The sequence below is a fragment of the Amphibalanus amphitrite genome, unplaced genomic scaffold (genome assembly GCF_019059575.1).
Source record: "Amphibalanus amphitrite isolate SeventyFive unplaced genomic scaffold, NRLGWU_Aamphi_draft 002748F_arrow, whole genome shotgun sequence".
Lineage (NCBI taxonomy): Eukaryota > Metazoa > Arthropoda > Thecostraca > Balanomorpha > Balanidae > Amphibalanus > Amphibalanus amphitrite.
Window position 1 is genome coordinate 3,639 of NW_024884122.1, and position 17,087 is coordinate 20,725.

The window sequence follows — 17,087 nt, forward strand, 5'->3', positions numbered from 1 at the left end:
TCGTAGCTCTTTTAAAGCTCCTTTACTATATAGTTTGCTCTCAGATTTGACATAAGGTTAAAGGTAGTGTGCCAGCTTTCCTGGACCGTATGGAGTTAATGGCCCAGATAAGGAGAACCGGATTTTTAGAACTTATCCATACCTTCAAAACTCATGGAAACGTCTTAAATTCTTCAAATTTTGAGTACCCCAGTGCGAAATTCGCCCCGACGGGTTGTCGGTCGTACCCCAACCACATTTCACACCACTATGAACAATAAATGCACACACTGAAATCGCTATTACCGATATGCTCATCCAATCAAGTTTCGATAAACCCGTTCATCATCAGCTCCTGCGGTTTCGAACACGCCTGGGGCATTCCACGATAGATCGTACCAGGCCCGTCACCCTCATCTCTCAGATTTGAATGAAAATTGGTACTAGGGGTAATCATAGGCTCCAAAAACACCTGTCAAATTTTCAGACTTGTCAGATGAAAACTTTTTGAGCTACATTGCATAATATTTTCTTAATTTCAGATTGTAAGGGTGAGTTTGATGAGCTATAACTCAAAAACGAGCTAAGCAAGCAACAAACAGTAAACAGTAAACAGCTTTGAACTAACGATGAATCAAAGATTAATACAGCTTTTTTAAAATTGGAAAGAAAAGCTTAACATATTTAAAAAAGTCGCAATATTTTTTTAAATTGTCTATAACGGCTCTTGGGACCAAATGTTTTGCCATTTTTGTTTCTTCAAAATAAAGTTCAGGTCATTTAAAATCGACATGCAAAAAATTAGAAAGGTGTTCTTTCTATAAGTTCCTCATTTTAATGCATACAAAATGGGTTTCCGGGGGTCGGTACAACCCCAGCTCGCCGTTTCGCCTCTAATGGGGCTAGAACCTTGCGGAAAAAAACAAGCATGTGCGCCGTTACAAGATGCATCGAATGATACCACATTTTAACCCGCGCACCGACGGGGGGGGCGGATATCCGCCCCCCTGAGGTTTTTCGCAAATAGCGGAAAAACCGCGGCGCGTAGCGCCGCGAAACTTGGTATGACTATTCCCTTATCAATTTTACACATGGTGTGCAAGTTTGAACCTCCTACCTTTCAAGGTCAGGTCACCAGGTCACTTTGAATGACCCAACCTCAAGTCACTTTTTTGCAACTTTGTCACCGTGCCAGAGCTACAGTAGATGTCGGAGGCCTTTGAAAGTCGCAGGATGTTATTAGGTCATTAGTAGCTACAATTTGTATATCTCGGAATTTTGATATCGGTGACCTAAGGTCAGGTCAATTTCGCGACCTCCCCATTATAAGTCAATGGGGGAAAAATCAACTCCCTGTTTTTACCACTAAAACGGGTCGGAATGGCCCCATATACCATACATGACTTCATATACGATCAACCTTCACTACCTTGAGGTCTGTTTTGCTGTTGGGCAGCTGTGAGGTCATGTGACGTCATCAAAGGTCACCAAAGGTTTTTGGCCAATAACTCCGTACAGGAACAAGATACAGACGCGTGGATGGTCTCATTGTGTTCAGCTCGTCAAGACGCATCGAATGATATACATGATGACCTCGAGGTCACGTGACCTGAGGTCAACCTTTGACCTTGACCTTTCGAGGTCAACATATATATCATTCGATGCGGATTGACGAGAGGATCACGATGATGCCCTTAGTTTGTTCCTATCTTGACTAATTCGAAAGTTATTCGAGAAAAACTCTCCATATTCAGCGCCGCCATTTTGACTTTTTCGACCCCTGTGACGTCATCTTTGACCTGACCTGAAAATGACCTTAGTAAAAATTGTAGATCTTGACCGTGCGTATCCGATGCCGTTTACCGATTGTCGCTATCTTGCTTCGTTCTCGAGATCTCAGGGGGGGGGGCGGTCATCCGCCCCCCCCCGTCGGTACTAAGTTGGCGCAGACCCCCGTCGGTGCGCGGGTTAAGGTCTCGGGTTCATTGGTGACCCCTGAGGTCATTTCAAGTGACCCAAACTACGGGTCCGGTTTTTGGTAGATAACTTCGCAACAAATGGTCGCAGAGCCCCGATTTTAGCATCTTTGTGTTTGCCTAGCTCCGGCGCGTCGAATGGTATACTGTTTGTTTTGGTGAGGTCAGCTTAAGTCGCTGACCTCGGGTCAGCACACTGCCGTGTATTTGGCTCCGCTCCCCGACCGGGCGGCCCAGCCGGCAGCCAGCCCCCGGGCATCACGTGACCGTCCCGAGTCCGCGGCAAAGCCAACCAGCGCGGCGCTGGACAAACAGCGCCGCCACATAGATGGTTAACAGTCGGGACTCGGGTCAGGCCACGAAGCTGGGTGTATGAGATCATATTGCACATCATTCGATTCGCAAGGCCTTCCCGAGTCCATTGGTAACTTTCCCGTCTCTCTAGCTCAATTTCATCGAGAGTTATTGACGAAAAACTCTTATGACCCTAGTGACGTACGAATGACGTCACGCAAGGTCAACAATGCAAACGTGAGGCAAAAATGACTTCAATTGAACTTTCAGTAACCAGTGATGTCACTAGGCAGCTTTACCACGCCATTTGTAGGCTCTCTTCCCGAAATCACAATTCGAGACTATTACGGTGACGCAAAATAAGTACATTTATAGAAAGAACACCTTCCTAATTTTTTGCGTACTACTTAATAATGATCCAAAAATGTTTTTAAGTAAATAAAAATTCAAAAATATTTGGTCCCAAGACATAAAAGTGCAAATGAAAGGAAACTCGATGTGTTATATATCAAAAATAGTTTATATTTCAAAATTTTAAAAATGCATATTATTCTTTGTTTCAATGCAAGTTCAATGCCGTATAGCATTTGGCATTTGGATTATCCGTCTTAGAGTTACAGCCCGCCAAACTTGGCGCTGCAACGCAAGATCCAAAACATGTTATACATTATAACTCAAAAACTACTCATCGGATTAGCCTGAAATTGTCACAGGAGGATTCAGAGCCCCTGATTACCCCTTAGACCAATTATCGTTAAAATCCGAGAGATGAGGGTGTCAAATTGGAAAAAAGTGGTACGATCTATCGTGGAATGCCCCGCCTGTTAGGTGGTGCGGTAGACCGCGCCCAAAGCCAGGGCCCCGGTAACGTGAGGTAGCCGAGTCAGGGCAGCGTGCGCTGACCCAAGCCGGAGCCGCGCGTCCTCCCGGTGTCATGTGATAGCCCGGGGCTGCCCGCGGGGATGCGGTAGACCGCGCCCAAAGCTGCGGCCCCGGCTTGGGTCAGCGCACGCTGCCCCGACTCGGCTACCTCACGTTACCGGGGCCCTGGCTTTGGGCGCGGCTTCTGCTCGTACTTTGTGGTGCGGTGGTGGTGCGTCGGGCTGCGCGCTCTGACTTCGGCCAAGAAAAATGCGTCAGCTGATCATTGTCATTTCTGCCACTTGCGTGTGGTGAAATGGGGTAATAACTTATGAGACGGCTTTTTCATATCAATTATTTTACATAAAATCATATTTCAAACCATAAATAATGTTCGACTGCCAAATAAAAGAAACAATACCAATACAGGCTTACAGTTTAAGGCTCGACATTGTGTTGTCTACGATTAGACAGCTGATAACTCATTCCCGTACGTCGTATGGTCGTAACACTATAATGACCTTTGCTTATTGTCACATGTGCGCCGTATTCGCGATTGTTGCCGACGCCTGTTTGCAGGTGAGCCCACTACAGTTGTTATACATATCTAAAAACCGATAAACTTTTAGGCGAAAAAGGCACTATTCCAGGCCCATTTTTGATTTTTTTTTGCGATATTAGGTAAAAACAGAAGCTTCTTATCCTAGGAAAAATAAAATGGGAAATCTTTCAAAGGTGGCACACTACCTTTAACGGTTTTGCCCACAGACGGTCAATGCCACCAAAATACATTGATTTTGTCGAAACAATCTTTCTACAATATTTTTCTCAAATGATGTTCGACAGTTATCACCATAGCGTCGCTTTCGTATAACCCATCAAATAAACTAAAGTAACCTATATCAACTTGAAAATTTGACATCAGTCAAGGTCATCCCCTGACCAAAATCTATCGTTGCATATCAGTCAGTCCAATGTCCATATTGTTAATCTGAACATCTTTCAGGTGCTTTCATCGCTCTCCTGTCTCTCTCAAAACGTCGTGTAAAAAATACTGCTGACATTTATTGACCTAATAGCCGTTTTCACGACGGCCATCTGGTACACATTTGGTGCACATTTGGTGCTGATTAGGTGCAGATTTGGTCAAATTAGGTTCAATGTAGCCGTTTTCACGACGGCCATCTGGTACACATTTGGTGCTCATCTGGTACAGATTAGGTGCAGATTTGGTCAAATCAGGTTCAATGTGTCTCTTAGCAGCTATCAGCTAGGGTTGCACTAATTGCTATATATGCCTGCTTTGTCATATTATCAGAGAGCATCATCGATTAAAACACTGACATAAATTCATAAAATGAAGATATTTGCTGTAAAATAAATTAGGTGCATGAATTTGGTCAAATCAGGTGCATTCGCCGGATAGCCCGTCTTGAAAACGGCTTGTGTCTCTTAGGCTATCAGCTATGGGTTGCACTAATTGCTTATATGCCTGCTTTGTCATATTATCAGAGAGTATCATCGATTAAAGCACTGAACTAAATTCATAAAATAAAGCTATTTGCTGTAAAATAGATGAGGTGCAGATTTGGTCAAATAAGGTGCACTCGCCGGATAGCCCGTCGTGAAAACGGCTAATATGACACTATTCAGTTGACACTTCAACTGAATGCTTGCTCTTAGAATATCATGCTACCTTGAAACCGCACTATTTATAGTGTATCAATAAAAATGACTGGCAATTCAAAAAATAAAATACATATACGAAAATGGATAAACGTAGCAAGTACTTTTTGCTCTTTTGACTGCTGATGGCTTGTGAAGTGAACTATGCATGATTGTTCGCTCAGTCCATCCCATGTCTCGCGTCTGACCTTGACGGGCTCGTTGTGCCGGTCGTATAAAAGGTGCGCTCGACTGGGGCAGCTACAGTCTCTCTCTCGATTCGGACAAAACACCACAGCTCCTCTCACCGTAGACATGAAGCTGGTAAGTAGCACCTCTGGCGGTGGTAGAGATCTATCGGTTTCTTAGTGGCATTACATTATCTGGCAAGCGGGCATGGGTCATGGGACACACCCAGATGTAAAATTACGCGTTTACCACTTTTTGATATACAGTAAACTTCAGCTACCATAAAATTGTGTAAGCGTCGGTGGGTAAGCGATTTTTCATGTTTTACTTATATGTCTGCAACGGCAACAGCAACAATTTTTTTTTCTTACAAACCAAGCTTAGAGTGTATTTCATAGCCTCAAATCGGATGCGGGCTGATGTAACGATTTAATGAATTGTTATGTTCTCAGATTGCGCTGTTCGCCGTTGTGGCCGCGGCTGTTGCCGCCCCTCAGGACCAGCCTCAGGTCAACATCATCAGCCAGACCTTCGAACAGGACGAGCAGGGCAACTACAAGTACGCTTACGAGCTGGACAACGGACAGAGGGTGCGTAGAATCCTGGATCCGATAAAGATATCGGAACTTTTCAAACGTCATACTACAATATCAGTCAGATGATTCATGTATCCCTCGAGAGGCAATGCTTTCGGTGTATGGTTTGGCCGATGCTAGAGTATTGATTTCATACGCCAACGTAAAACACTAAATTGGTGAATGAGAATGAGTGATCTCGTTCTTTTTGACAAATATTGACGTCCAATTACCACCTTTTCAGGCGGACCAGGAGGGCCGAGTTCAGCCCGGCCCGGAGCCCGAGACGGGATCCATCGACGTCCAGGGCTCCTACGCCTTCCTCGCCGACGACGGCAACACCTACTCGGTGTCGTACCGGGCCAACGAGGGTGGCTATCAGCCTGAGGCCGACTTCCTGCCGGTGGCTCCTTCCCAGATCCCCGAGTACGCGCAGCTGCGCCAGGAGCACCCGGAGCTCTTCTGGGCCGAGACCCAGCAGTAAAACTGCACTTGATTGTGAGCATCGTTCAGCATCGTCCTTTGACCATCTTATGTGATATTATTGTGAATTATGTGTGACCAAGCGTTCAGCACATTCTGAAGAAAGATGTGCTTGTTGTGAACAAAGTGTTCCATTGTCGCACATGTATGCCTTGCTCAGATGGCTTGTTGTTAGCAGTTTGTTCGTGGTGCCCATTTGCATGTTCAAATAATATTTTACTTCATATTCTCGATGTTTTGTGACATTACGCTTGTACTGACATAATTTAACTTACGATTTCTTGATAAATGATGCAAGTTCTTTATGCGAGCTCAATGGAAGGCTACAAACAGGTATGTCTCATTGCTGTTGTGCACAGCTAATTATGTGCGAGAACCTACATTCCGGAAAGATGAAAACAGTCGCTGATATACACGTGACAGTAATGAACAACACACGACGCAAAAATGCGTTTACACTCCTATCAGAACAGCTAAATACAAAAAAAAGCAACTGCCAATAAAAAAGTATTATAAGAAACCGAAACAAGTGTAATACGGCGGTTTACTTTCAGGGCACAAAGCAAGGAAAAACATTTTGCTCCCTGTCTAAAAGGGTATACATAAAATTTATGTATACATTAACCCTCGCCGGCCGAGGGGGGGGGGGCGGGTGCGCCCCCCATAGGGTTTTTTCGCGATAGCTCCGAACACGCTGGTGATAGAGAGCTGAAACTTGGCATACCTAACCTTTGATTCAAGCCAAATCTTTTGACACCAACTGCATTTTTGAGTCAGGTCAGGTCACTGACCTATGACGTCATAAGTGAACCTCTGCACGGTCTTCAGATGTCGCAACTTCGCAACGCCCTCACTGCCAGAGAAGGTGTCACAGGGAAATGAAACTTGCAGGATCTATTATCCATTATGAGTCCCACAACTTGTATATCTCGGATTTTTCCTAAAGGTCATATGAGGTCAGGTCATTTTCGTGACCTCACCATTATAAGTCAATGGGGAAAAATGAAAACTGCTATTCTGGCGCCGGGAACGATCTCCAACTATCTCAAGCACACAGAATCGTGATTTGATGCACTCCTTGCAAGGTTAGATGCGTCACTGTTGCAATGTTGACCTTGCGTGACGTCATTTATGACGTCATCAAGGTCATGTTAGTTTTTCGTCAATAACTCTTGATCAAATTGAGCTAGCGAGTCGGGAAAGCCACCATTGGACTCAGGAAGACCTGCCGAATCGAATAATATGTGACATGATCTCTTTCGACCAACTTCGTGACCCGGGGGTGCTAACCTGACCTTGACCTGAGGTCAACACCCCAAATTGACCTGACCCGAACAAAAAGTATATCATTTGACGCGCCTGAGCAAGGCAAACACGATGCTGCCAAAATCGCGGCTCTGCGGCCTTTTTTTGCGAAGTTATTCACCAAAAACTGAACCGTACCTTGGGGCACTTGACCTGACCTCAGAGGTCACCGGTTGACCTAGGACCTTAAAATCGGGTACCAATCTCTGCGTCTCGTAACGGCGCACCCGCTCGTTTTTTTTTTGCGACGCGCTAGCTCCACCAGGGGCGAAACGGCGAGGGGGGTCGTACCCGCCCCCCCCTCGGCCGGCGCGTATGTAGAAAACCAATAGGTCCGGCGAGGGTTAAATAAAGTATAAATAAATTTATGTAAATTTTCCTTTTTGTCATGGAAACTCACAAAATGCATAACAAAGAAGAGCTCGAATGAACTACGGCTAGAAATATGGCAAAATGTCTATGATTTGGTTTTAATTATGAAAAATTGCTTGAAGTCCCGAAACTGCTAAGGATAAAAAGGTTCATCAATAAGCTATAAGATATGTGCCCTTCCCTGCCGGTGTTCAACTGACACTGGAAGCTGTGTCTATTGGCTGTATGCTGTGCTGGATTTCGATGTGAGCAGTGATCACTATTGTTCATCTTTTTCCGGCCAATCATTAGGTGAATGCTCGTGCCTCATACCGTTGCTGGTCAGAATACGAGTTACCTATGCTACTAACTTCAAGAGCTGACGCGTGGGCTCGATCGTCGTAGCTACGTCACGTTGCTCTCCGAGACCAGGGCGGTGTTTCACGACAGAGCGCTGCGCAAGTCGGTGCGTTGGGTTTCCATGGCCATATCAACAAACTCCACTCTGACGCTTTGCTATGACGTCATCGTAAAACGCTAGCACCCCAGCGCCAGCACCACCAGCACGCTAGCAGCATTCGCACCTAAACCTCTGTTCTCTCTGTACTTGGTTCCTTAGGACCTCTGTTCCAAACGCGATTCATCATAAGCTAACGGATCGCACGCAACGTCATTCGAGTGACGTCAAGGATATGCCTCAGCTCCCAGCGCGCTGCAGCGCGCGCAGCGTCAGGCGGTGAAACAGGGCCCTGGCTGGCATATTTACGTCTGCCCTGGCTGCGCCCGACCACTAAGCCGCCTCTTGGTCCATGGTATACTCGATGCTTGTCAAATACATGCCCCAAACAGTGTCTGCAATTTTGTGGCGCTACGTGCCACAATGTTTTCGCTATGAACGAAAATTGTGTTATTCCATCGCCGCTAAATTGTTCCAATTTCACCCTGACCTTGTACCGGTTTTTGCGGCCTGGTGACCTGACCTGAAATGACTGGGACCTAAAGTTCTCAGGAAATGTGTCAAATAGATGCCCCATATAAAGCATACCAAATTCTGCAGCGCAAGCCGTCGCCATTTTGCGATATCTGCAAAAAACGTTAGAGGTTTGCATCAACGCCCTTCCCGGCCCGACGAGGGTTAACCGGCGCCCCGCTGGGGGTCATGCATTTCCGCACCTTGCTGGGGGTGTTTGAACACCCCCCCTCTACCTCGGCTCCTGGGCCACATAGCGACACGCGGTAAGCGTCATTTGAAAGAAAGTCCAAAATAGGGACAGACTTGCTTCCGTCATTTTTTAGCTCAGGTCGAAGGTAATGTTCCCAGAGATAATCAAAGGTAAAATGCTGCCTATGTCAACCTTTTTTTTAAACAGAGGCACATATCTCAGATTTGACCTCAGGTTAACTGTTGTCTCAAGAGGACAAAAACTCGTAAAATAGCCGTTTAAAAAAATGCTTTTTTTCAAAAACATTAACCCTATTAGTGGCAGGCTCCTGGCTACCCCCTATTAGTGGCAGGGGGGGGGGGCTGTTTACGACCCCCCCTTGATATCTCGAGATCTAACGGGCCGATTTTCAAAATTCAAACGGCATTCGATTTCGCTCAACGTGATCTACATTTCTAAAAAATAAAAATTAAAAAATGTCAATAGGGGGGGTAGAGGGGGGTAAAAACGGGCAAATTGCAGATACATTTTAGACTGTTTATGACGGCCAGGTTTCTGAACCAATCTTAACGAAACTTTTGCCGATCGATAGAGAATGAACCAGGAATTCACATGGATCCTAAAAATATGCATTTTCAAAAATCATAGGCGGATACAGATAATTGAGATTGGGGGTACACAAAAAGTATAGTAAATAAGGTTTTTGTTGGTACTGTTTCTAAAAAGGGTGGTAAAGGTCTTGTTATGTTATAATTTTCTTATGAGAGAACGACTAAAATTGCATTGGTAATGCATAGGCGGTGTCAGGGCACCTATGTTGGGAGGTAAAACATAACCCCCCTTTTTGGACGCCTGGATCCGCCTATTATAGCAAAAACGTGTCAAAAGAGGATGCACAATAACTGTATATGTTATCACATGTTACCTTTTATTCACTGTTCGTAAAACTGGTGCAGCATCTTGATCTTCGCCCAAATGACTCGCTTCACGAATAGGACCCCCCAATTCCCAGTGCTCTGGAGCCGCCCCTGGTAAAGTTATGAACTTGAAATTTTCAGGGAATGTGCCCAATTTAGTTTTAAGAAAAGTCAGAAAATTTCAGCATCGTAGCTTCAGCGGTTTCGGAGATATTCCCGAAAAACCTGAGGGGTGGATAAAAACAACCCCCCCCCCTGCCACTAATAGGGTTAAACTCAAGCGAGTTACGACATTGCTTTTGCCAGCATCGTGTTCCTTGAATGAACTTATTGAACCTTGAAAGATCAACATGAAAATTTGATTCAGGTCAAGCTCAACCTGACCGGAAAAGGGCATGCTGCATATCAATCGATCCGCATCAAGTCGAACACAACTAAGGAGTTTTCATCCCTCTACTTTTTTTATACACCGCCACCGCATTATCAGGTGACCAGGAGTGACCCCTCCCTCTATCCCAACGACACACAGAACCTTACGTTAACACCACAAGGAAAATAATGAAGACAATTGTCGCGGCACTCCCAGCTAGGAAATGAAACAAACTCAAGGAAGCAAAAAACGAGAGACATTATCATGCTGTTAGTATAAAGGTGTAAGAGAAGGCATAGTAGTCATAACTGAAAACAGTTAGTGACTAGTTTCTAATTCCCAGGAGTATACATTCGTTCATACATCCACACAGGAGCAGTGTTAGAAGGATTCAGATGAAGGGAATCATGCATGCTGGGGTATTATAAGTACAAATCCGCTGGTCAGTGTTCAAGCTGGGTCATTTACTGAATCTCCGTCGTTTTGCCCAGCTAAAGCGAGGCTTGTTGCTGGGCAACCAACGCTCTACCATGCCTTTATCAGAAATTAACGAAAACCATATATTAGAGATGCCATTCATAACCTGAGGTGACTTCGGGGACAAAACGATGGGTCACAGGTGCCATTTTCCGGTTCTAGTGTGTCATGTTTACATCAGTAATTCAGTATTTGAAAGTGTTTAGAATGACGTTCGTCCAAAAGAAGTAAGTGCCTGTTGACTTATCCCTCGCCCATATATATTGGTGTTTTGAGAGCCGCGAACGTTTAAGGGGGGGGGGGGGGGAGGGGACTCCGTTGGACTGGTCACTGGACTTCCTTTGGCCGTTTGTCTCGTGATCGAGCTAGAGCTTTGCGAAAAATCGACTATGCGTGGTCCGTGACAAGTGGAAGACGATGGCACCCAATTTTAAGGTCCTAGGTCATTGGATGACCTTCCAGGTCAAATCAATTGCCCAAAAGTCGGGAAAATCAGGACCTGTTGGCTGTTACAACATCGTAAAGTGAGGTTATACTAAATGCTTTTTTCAGGATGCTGATCACGAATCCCCATGCGGTTTTTCGCATGGGGGCCTGGGGGGTGTTCAAACACCCCCCCCCCTCGGCCTGGCGCGGGTTATAAGGCCCATGGTGAACTGACATAGCCCTCATATGATATGAGTGATATGAGTCATATCACTTCAGAGGACCCTCTAGTGGCCTTAGAGAGACCTCTGGGTGTTTGAGAGGTCACTTTGTTCGTTGGCCTAAGAGGGCCGTATTCTTGCTTCATACTTTTTATGTTTTTTTTGCCTCTGGTGGCCTCCAAGAGCCCTTTTTGAGCTTTGAAGGTCCTTTTCGACCTCAGATATTTCTTCTGTCGGCCTCATAGGGCCCTGGTGGCCCGAAAAGGTCCCTTGGATATCACCTTGGAGGGCCTCTATTGCCCTCAGACGGCCCTCTGTCCGACTCAGGAGGCCCTTTTGCCTCCTCTGAGGACCTTTTTGATCTTTAAGTCCGGCCTCATAAGGCCCTGGTGACATAAAAGTGCCCCTGGCTGCCTGAGGATATTTTTTCGGCCTTACGAAGCCCTTTTTAATTAACCATCATGGTTCAGGGTGCCTACTACCTACTTTTCAGCATCTATATAATTGGTAGGCATAAGTGGTGACAGTCATTTCGTTTTATTAGTAATATATATTTTTTAGGCTCCAGGGGATCCTAGGACCCCCAGGATCCCTCTTTGGATACGCCCCTGACCTGGTCAGCGTTTTTTAATGCTAGCCATGATCTTGGTAGGAAAGTGCGCAGCTCATTTTCACCCATTGAATTGTATTTGCATTTGCATTTGTATTTACTACAAGCACCCACAGGCAAACGCCCTTATAACAGGTGCAGTCAAAACAGTACATAAAATCATAAGCAAGATGAGGTGAAAACACAAACGATTCACAACACTGTAGTTAAAAGCACGGCACATAGGTGGGTATCTACTATAAGCAACACTAAAAAGAAAACAAGCTAAAAGTATACACTAAAAGGAAACATGCTAGTACACACCGGCGGCCTGTAGGTATTAAGGTCGAAGTTGAAGAGGTTGAATGTTGAGAGTTTGAAAGGTGACCAGCCTCAGTTCCTATCAAGCATCAACTTACCATCAGCCAAAATGCGAAATGCAGCTGAGACAAACCTCAACCGGAACATTCCTATGTCCTTGGGGAGCCGTCGCGCCGGTCGTATAAAAGCTCCGGGCGATGAGGGCAGCTACAGTCTCTCTCGATTCGGACAAAACACCAGAGCTCCTCTCACCGTGACATGAAGCTGGTAAGTAGCGCCTCTGGCGGTGGTAGAGAGAAGCACCACCAGTGTCCGATCTCCGACAGGTGACAGCATATGTCAGGTTAGGACGAGCGCCTGTTGCTTGAAGCATATATGTCTTGCAAAATTCGATCAGCAGCTATCAATAGCAACACTTCTTTTAAAACATCACACAATGTCAGTGTGTTTGAAGTTTTGTACTATTGACGACATGTGTCGAAGTGTTACGAACAAACCTGTTCCGTTACAAATCTGTTCCGTTCTCAGGTTGCGCTGTTCGCCGTTGTGGCCGCGGCTGTTGCCGCCCCTCAGGACCAGCCTCAGGTCAACATCAACCGTGTTTACATAGGGTTCCCTTAATCTTCCCCTATTTGTCTCTTAAATGTCCCTTATAAAGGAATCCTCTGTCTCCTTTACCTCGCTTCACTACAAATATGGCGCAACTAAGTCATTCTAGAAGCAGTTTGCAATTGTTACTTACCTTTAGGGCTCTCCCAAATAGCTTCCAGACTAGACACTGAGGTAAAAGTGATAGCACATGAAAGCTCAAAGCAAGAAAAATCAGAAAACTATCTGGCATTTAACATACTTTAAACGGCTGAGCTATTATTCAAGGAGGTGTAATCACATCCACGGCAATATCAGAACACCGCACCTGTCGAATTTCCGCCTTGACTTTCTGCCGTTTATGCGTTAATGCCACTTAAAAATCCTCAGTCGGCGCACGTGCGCTTGTCGAGTCGGGGACCACCAGTCGGACGATTCGGAACTGCCGGCCAATCAGCACGCCGCTTTTGTGATGTGATAGTTTGAGAACCACTGGATATGGTAGCGTAGCAGCTTTTGGAAAGGCGCTACGCTACCAAATCCTCCCCTATTTGTCGCTTAAAGAGGGAATTGAAGGGCAGGATAAAATTACTTCAAAATATGAATTGTTGAATTTCGAGTATTAAATAAGCCCAATTTATATTGTTTACAGCATAAACGATGCTTAGTATGCTTCTAACAACAATAGCGTCCATAGCAACGTTACACGCGAGCGCTATGATGCCTAAAATTCGATCTGAAAATAGGGGAGAAATAGGGGAAGATTAAGGGAACCCTATGTAAACACGACTGATCATCAGCCAGACCTTCGAACAGGACGAGCAGGGCAACTACAAGTACGCCTACGAGCTCGACAACGGACAGAAGGTGCGTAGAAGATCTACGTTCTAAAAAAAGAAAAATGGAGAAGCGCTCAAGCACAAGTCCACCGCACTTGTCAGATGGCTCTGTTTATGATTGTGAAGCAATGCTTTGAATTTTGTTGTCATTTTTTTCTGGTAAGTACAACATTTCTATACAGTGATGGAAACTCCATTTTTGTAAAACGGTCTCGTTCTTATGTATATTCCTTTTTTCTTGCAGGCGGACCAGGAGGGGCGCGTTCAGCCCGGCCCGGAGCCTGAGACGGGATCCATCGACGTCCAGGGCTCCTACGCCTTCCTCGCCGACGACGGCAACACCTACTCGGTGTCGTACCGGGCCAACGAGGGTGGCTATCAGCCTGAGGCCGACTTCCTGCCGGTGGCTCCTTCTCAGATCCCCGAGTACGCGCAGCTGCGCCAGGAGCACCCGGAGCTCTTCTGGGCCGAGACACAGCAGTAAAATCCTATATCTTGTTTCATTGTTCCGCTTATAGTTCGCCAACGAGCCAGCCAATGTGATATTGTTGTGATGTTTGCGATTGATGAAGAAAGGTTCGTACACTTTATACGATATTATTAACATCACCGTGGTGGCAAATCGTGTTCCTAGGAGTGCTAATATGGCGCCCTTATGTATGTACGTGATTGTGATGTAAATATAAGGTAAATATAATTACATTTCCTATCATGTTCGCACCTATCCTGACAATCTGAAGTCCCAGTCTTTTCAGGCCAGGTCACCAGGTCACAAAAACCGGTACAAGGTCAGGGGAAAATTGGACTAGCTTAGCGGCAACTGAGTTCCAGAGTTCACTTTAATTGGTAACAAAGTATATCATTCGATGCGCACGGACGTCCTGAGTTCATTGGTGCTTTCATGTTTTGCTCTGTCTTTACTGGGTAGAAAGTTATAAGCGAAAAACTTTTGACATTTTTTCATACAAAAAAAAACCCTAAATATTGACTTAGAGTCCCCAAACTTTCACAGGGGCGAGATCTCATATGGACCCACCTACCCTGTAAATTTGGCGTTCCTAAGTGGCATAGGTGCCAATCGCCAGGGGGAGGGGCGTACCAACCCCCCTCGCCGTCTGTGTTATGGAAAAGGCCCTTGCCTGGCGATGTTTAACTCTCGCGGGCCCGGGGGGGGGGGCGTTTTCGCCCCCCCCTGGCGAATATTTGCGATAGCTCCCGAACGCTTAGGGATAGGAAAGCAAAACTTTCAGTACCTTTTCTCCCATCCATGTAACATCTTCTGAAGTAAAAAATTGGACCTAGCCCTCTTGATGACGTCCCAGGGTCGATTTTTCTAAACCCCTGCACGGCGATCTTCGGCGTCACAGACGCAAACTTCAAATAGCTGCTAAAAATAGAGTTTTAGAGATAAAGACAAATTACAAGCGCGGTTGTGTGGCATTTTACCTAGAGATAAATAGAAAAAAAAATATTTTTGGTGACCTGAGGTCAGAGGTCAGGTCAACGACCCCGAAATGTGGTTTTAGTCTTTCGTGAATAGCTTCGACAAAAATGGCCCTAGAGCTACGGCAGTGGTACCATCGCATTTGCCTTGTCAAGCGGCGTCGAATGATATATATTTTGTTTGGAAAAGGTAAACTGTTATGTTGACCTCATGTGACCTCAAATGACCTTTGGTTGACCTTGACACATGAAAGGTCGTTTATGATGGATTCGTACCCGCTGATCACGAATCTGTCATCTACTTGCCTCTATTCCTTCATTTAGAACCTCCGGATGGCAAATTTGTCTTTTTTTACTATTACTAACTTGAGTCAGCGAAAACAACTCTAGCAAGGATAGTCTTCTGTGACCTTGACCTTTGAGCAGCCTTGCATCGTAAGATGAACTACAAATAGGGACCTGATAGGGGAGAGTGGGGCAATGGCGACACCATAAGCATTTTGCTCAATAGCTTAGCTATTTGAAGCTATTTTATGGTGATTTTGACTGTGGTTATAGCCAAAGGAATAGGCTTTCAGATAGCACCCAGTTTTAGTGAGAATTAAGAAACGACAACTGTATTCAGCAGTTAACAGTACACTGCACTGCAACACAACACTGCACTCGCTGCAACACAACAGCGCGGCGCCAACAGAGCAGCAAACTAACACAACCGTAAACACAGCAAGCAAACTAATACAGCCGTAAACACAGCAACCCGAAACGTTGAGCTTTAACGACAGAAGTCGCAAACAAAATCGCGTGGAGTCATTCCGGACACGTGTCCGGTATTACCCCAAGGTCAGCTTTATTTTAAGAAAGCAGGCAGCAGTCAAAGGCATTGCGCCGCAAACGCCTCACATCCAGCAGTCGCCTAAGAAACGCTTAATTGAAGGTCATTGCAAAGCAGCACTTCTGAAAATGCGTTAACACATTTCACAGTCAGCAAATAGATGCAACAAAAATTAAAAATCAGATACGAAAAACACATTTAACGCTATAAAAATGAAAATAATGGAGCTACCGTGACAAACTTGCACCACGTGCTAGAATGGCACTCAACTGAAATGTAAACAACATCAGCTGATTATTGATGGACAAAGTACTCACTAGAGATGGGTGGCCGGCATTACCCACCGTCCGCCATTGCCCCACTCTCCCCTAAGCGTCAAAACATTTCAAAACATCTTGGAACATATCACGTAAGATGTACGAAAAAGTGCAAAGTTTGACGTCAATTTTGAGCATGACTTTGACCTTGACTTTTATATTTGAGCACATTTTCGGAATTATCAGATTCTCTTCTTTCGTTTGACACTCAATCTTGCCGGATTTATGCATCCTGCCGTCCTCTAAAACGCTATCTTTGAGATCAATACACATGTGCCGGTTTTTGCCTTTGACCTTGACCTCCGACCTTGAAAATTGACCTGAGGTCAAAAATTTTAGGTGCTTTAGAATCGTCTCGTAAGGATCTTTCGTTTGGTATAGGTTTTGTTTCCGTAGCTCATTTATTTACGGAGCTAGACACGGGGTCGAAAAGCGCCCCCCCCCCGGGCTGCGGTGGTTGGGACTACCCCCAGGCCCGGCCGGGTTAACCCGCGCCCCACTGGGGGGGGGGGCTATTTATAGCCCCCTCCCTCCCGTTTTTCTGCAATAACTTCCAAACCGCTTGACGTATCAACGCCAAACTTTCAGTACCTTTGGCTGCATCAATTTGACACAAGGTGTCAAAATTTGAACTTCGTAGCTACCATAGGTCGGCCGAAAATGACGTCAGAGTGACGTCATGTTCGGCCGATTTAGACCGAAAACATCGAACCACGGCAATCGCTCTCAAGGGCTCAGTTTTTAAGCTAGATCCAATTTCTTTGCATGAGAGGACTCAGAATAGACTGCGCTATCAAACTGCTATCTCGGATTTTCGGAATTTTGAAAATGTCGAAAATTTTATATAATAAAATTCAAATTTACATTTTTACATTAAAAAAAAAGTTTTTGACTTTTCGAAAAACC

At 45.3% G+C, this 17,087-nt stretch overlaps 2 protein-coding genes across 2 annotated transcripts; both read left to right on the forward strand.

The window, feature by feature from the left end:
- The first annotated feature begins 4,997 nt into the window (after positions 1 to 4,997).
- LOC122377338 (larval cuticle protein 65Ag1-like) lies at positions 4,998 to 6,248 on the forward strand. The gene is made up of 3 exons (XM_043357272.1): positions 4,998 to 5,099; positions 5,417 to 5,554; positions 5,784 to 6,248. Exons 1-3 carry the CDS (start codon positions 5,091 to 5,093, stop codon positions 6,021 to 6,023), a joined length of 387 nt encoding a protein of 128 aa, XP_043213207.1. The 5' UTR covers positions 4,998 to 5,090; the 3' UTR covers positions 6,024 to 6,248.
- Positions 6,249 to 12,389: 6,141 nt separating this feature from the next.
- Positions 12,390 to 14,286, forward strand: LOC122377340 (larval cuticle protein 65Ag1-like). The gene is made up of 4 exons (XM_043357273.1): positions 12,390 to 12,429; positions 12,691 to 12,753; positions 13,543 to 13,617; positions 13,834 to 14,286. The coding sequence occupies exons 1-4, from the start codon at positions 12,421 to 12,423 to the stop codon at positions 14,071 to 14,073; spliced, it is 387 nt and encodes a 128-aa protein (XP_043213208.1). The 5' UTR covers positions 12,390 to 12,420; the 3' UTR covers positions 14,074 to 14,286.
- The last annotated feature ends 2,801 nt before the right edge of the window (positions 14,287 to 17,087 follow it).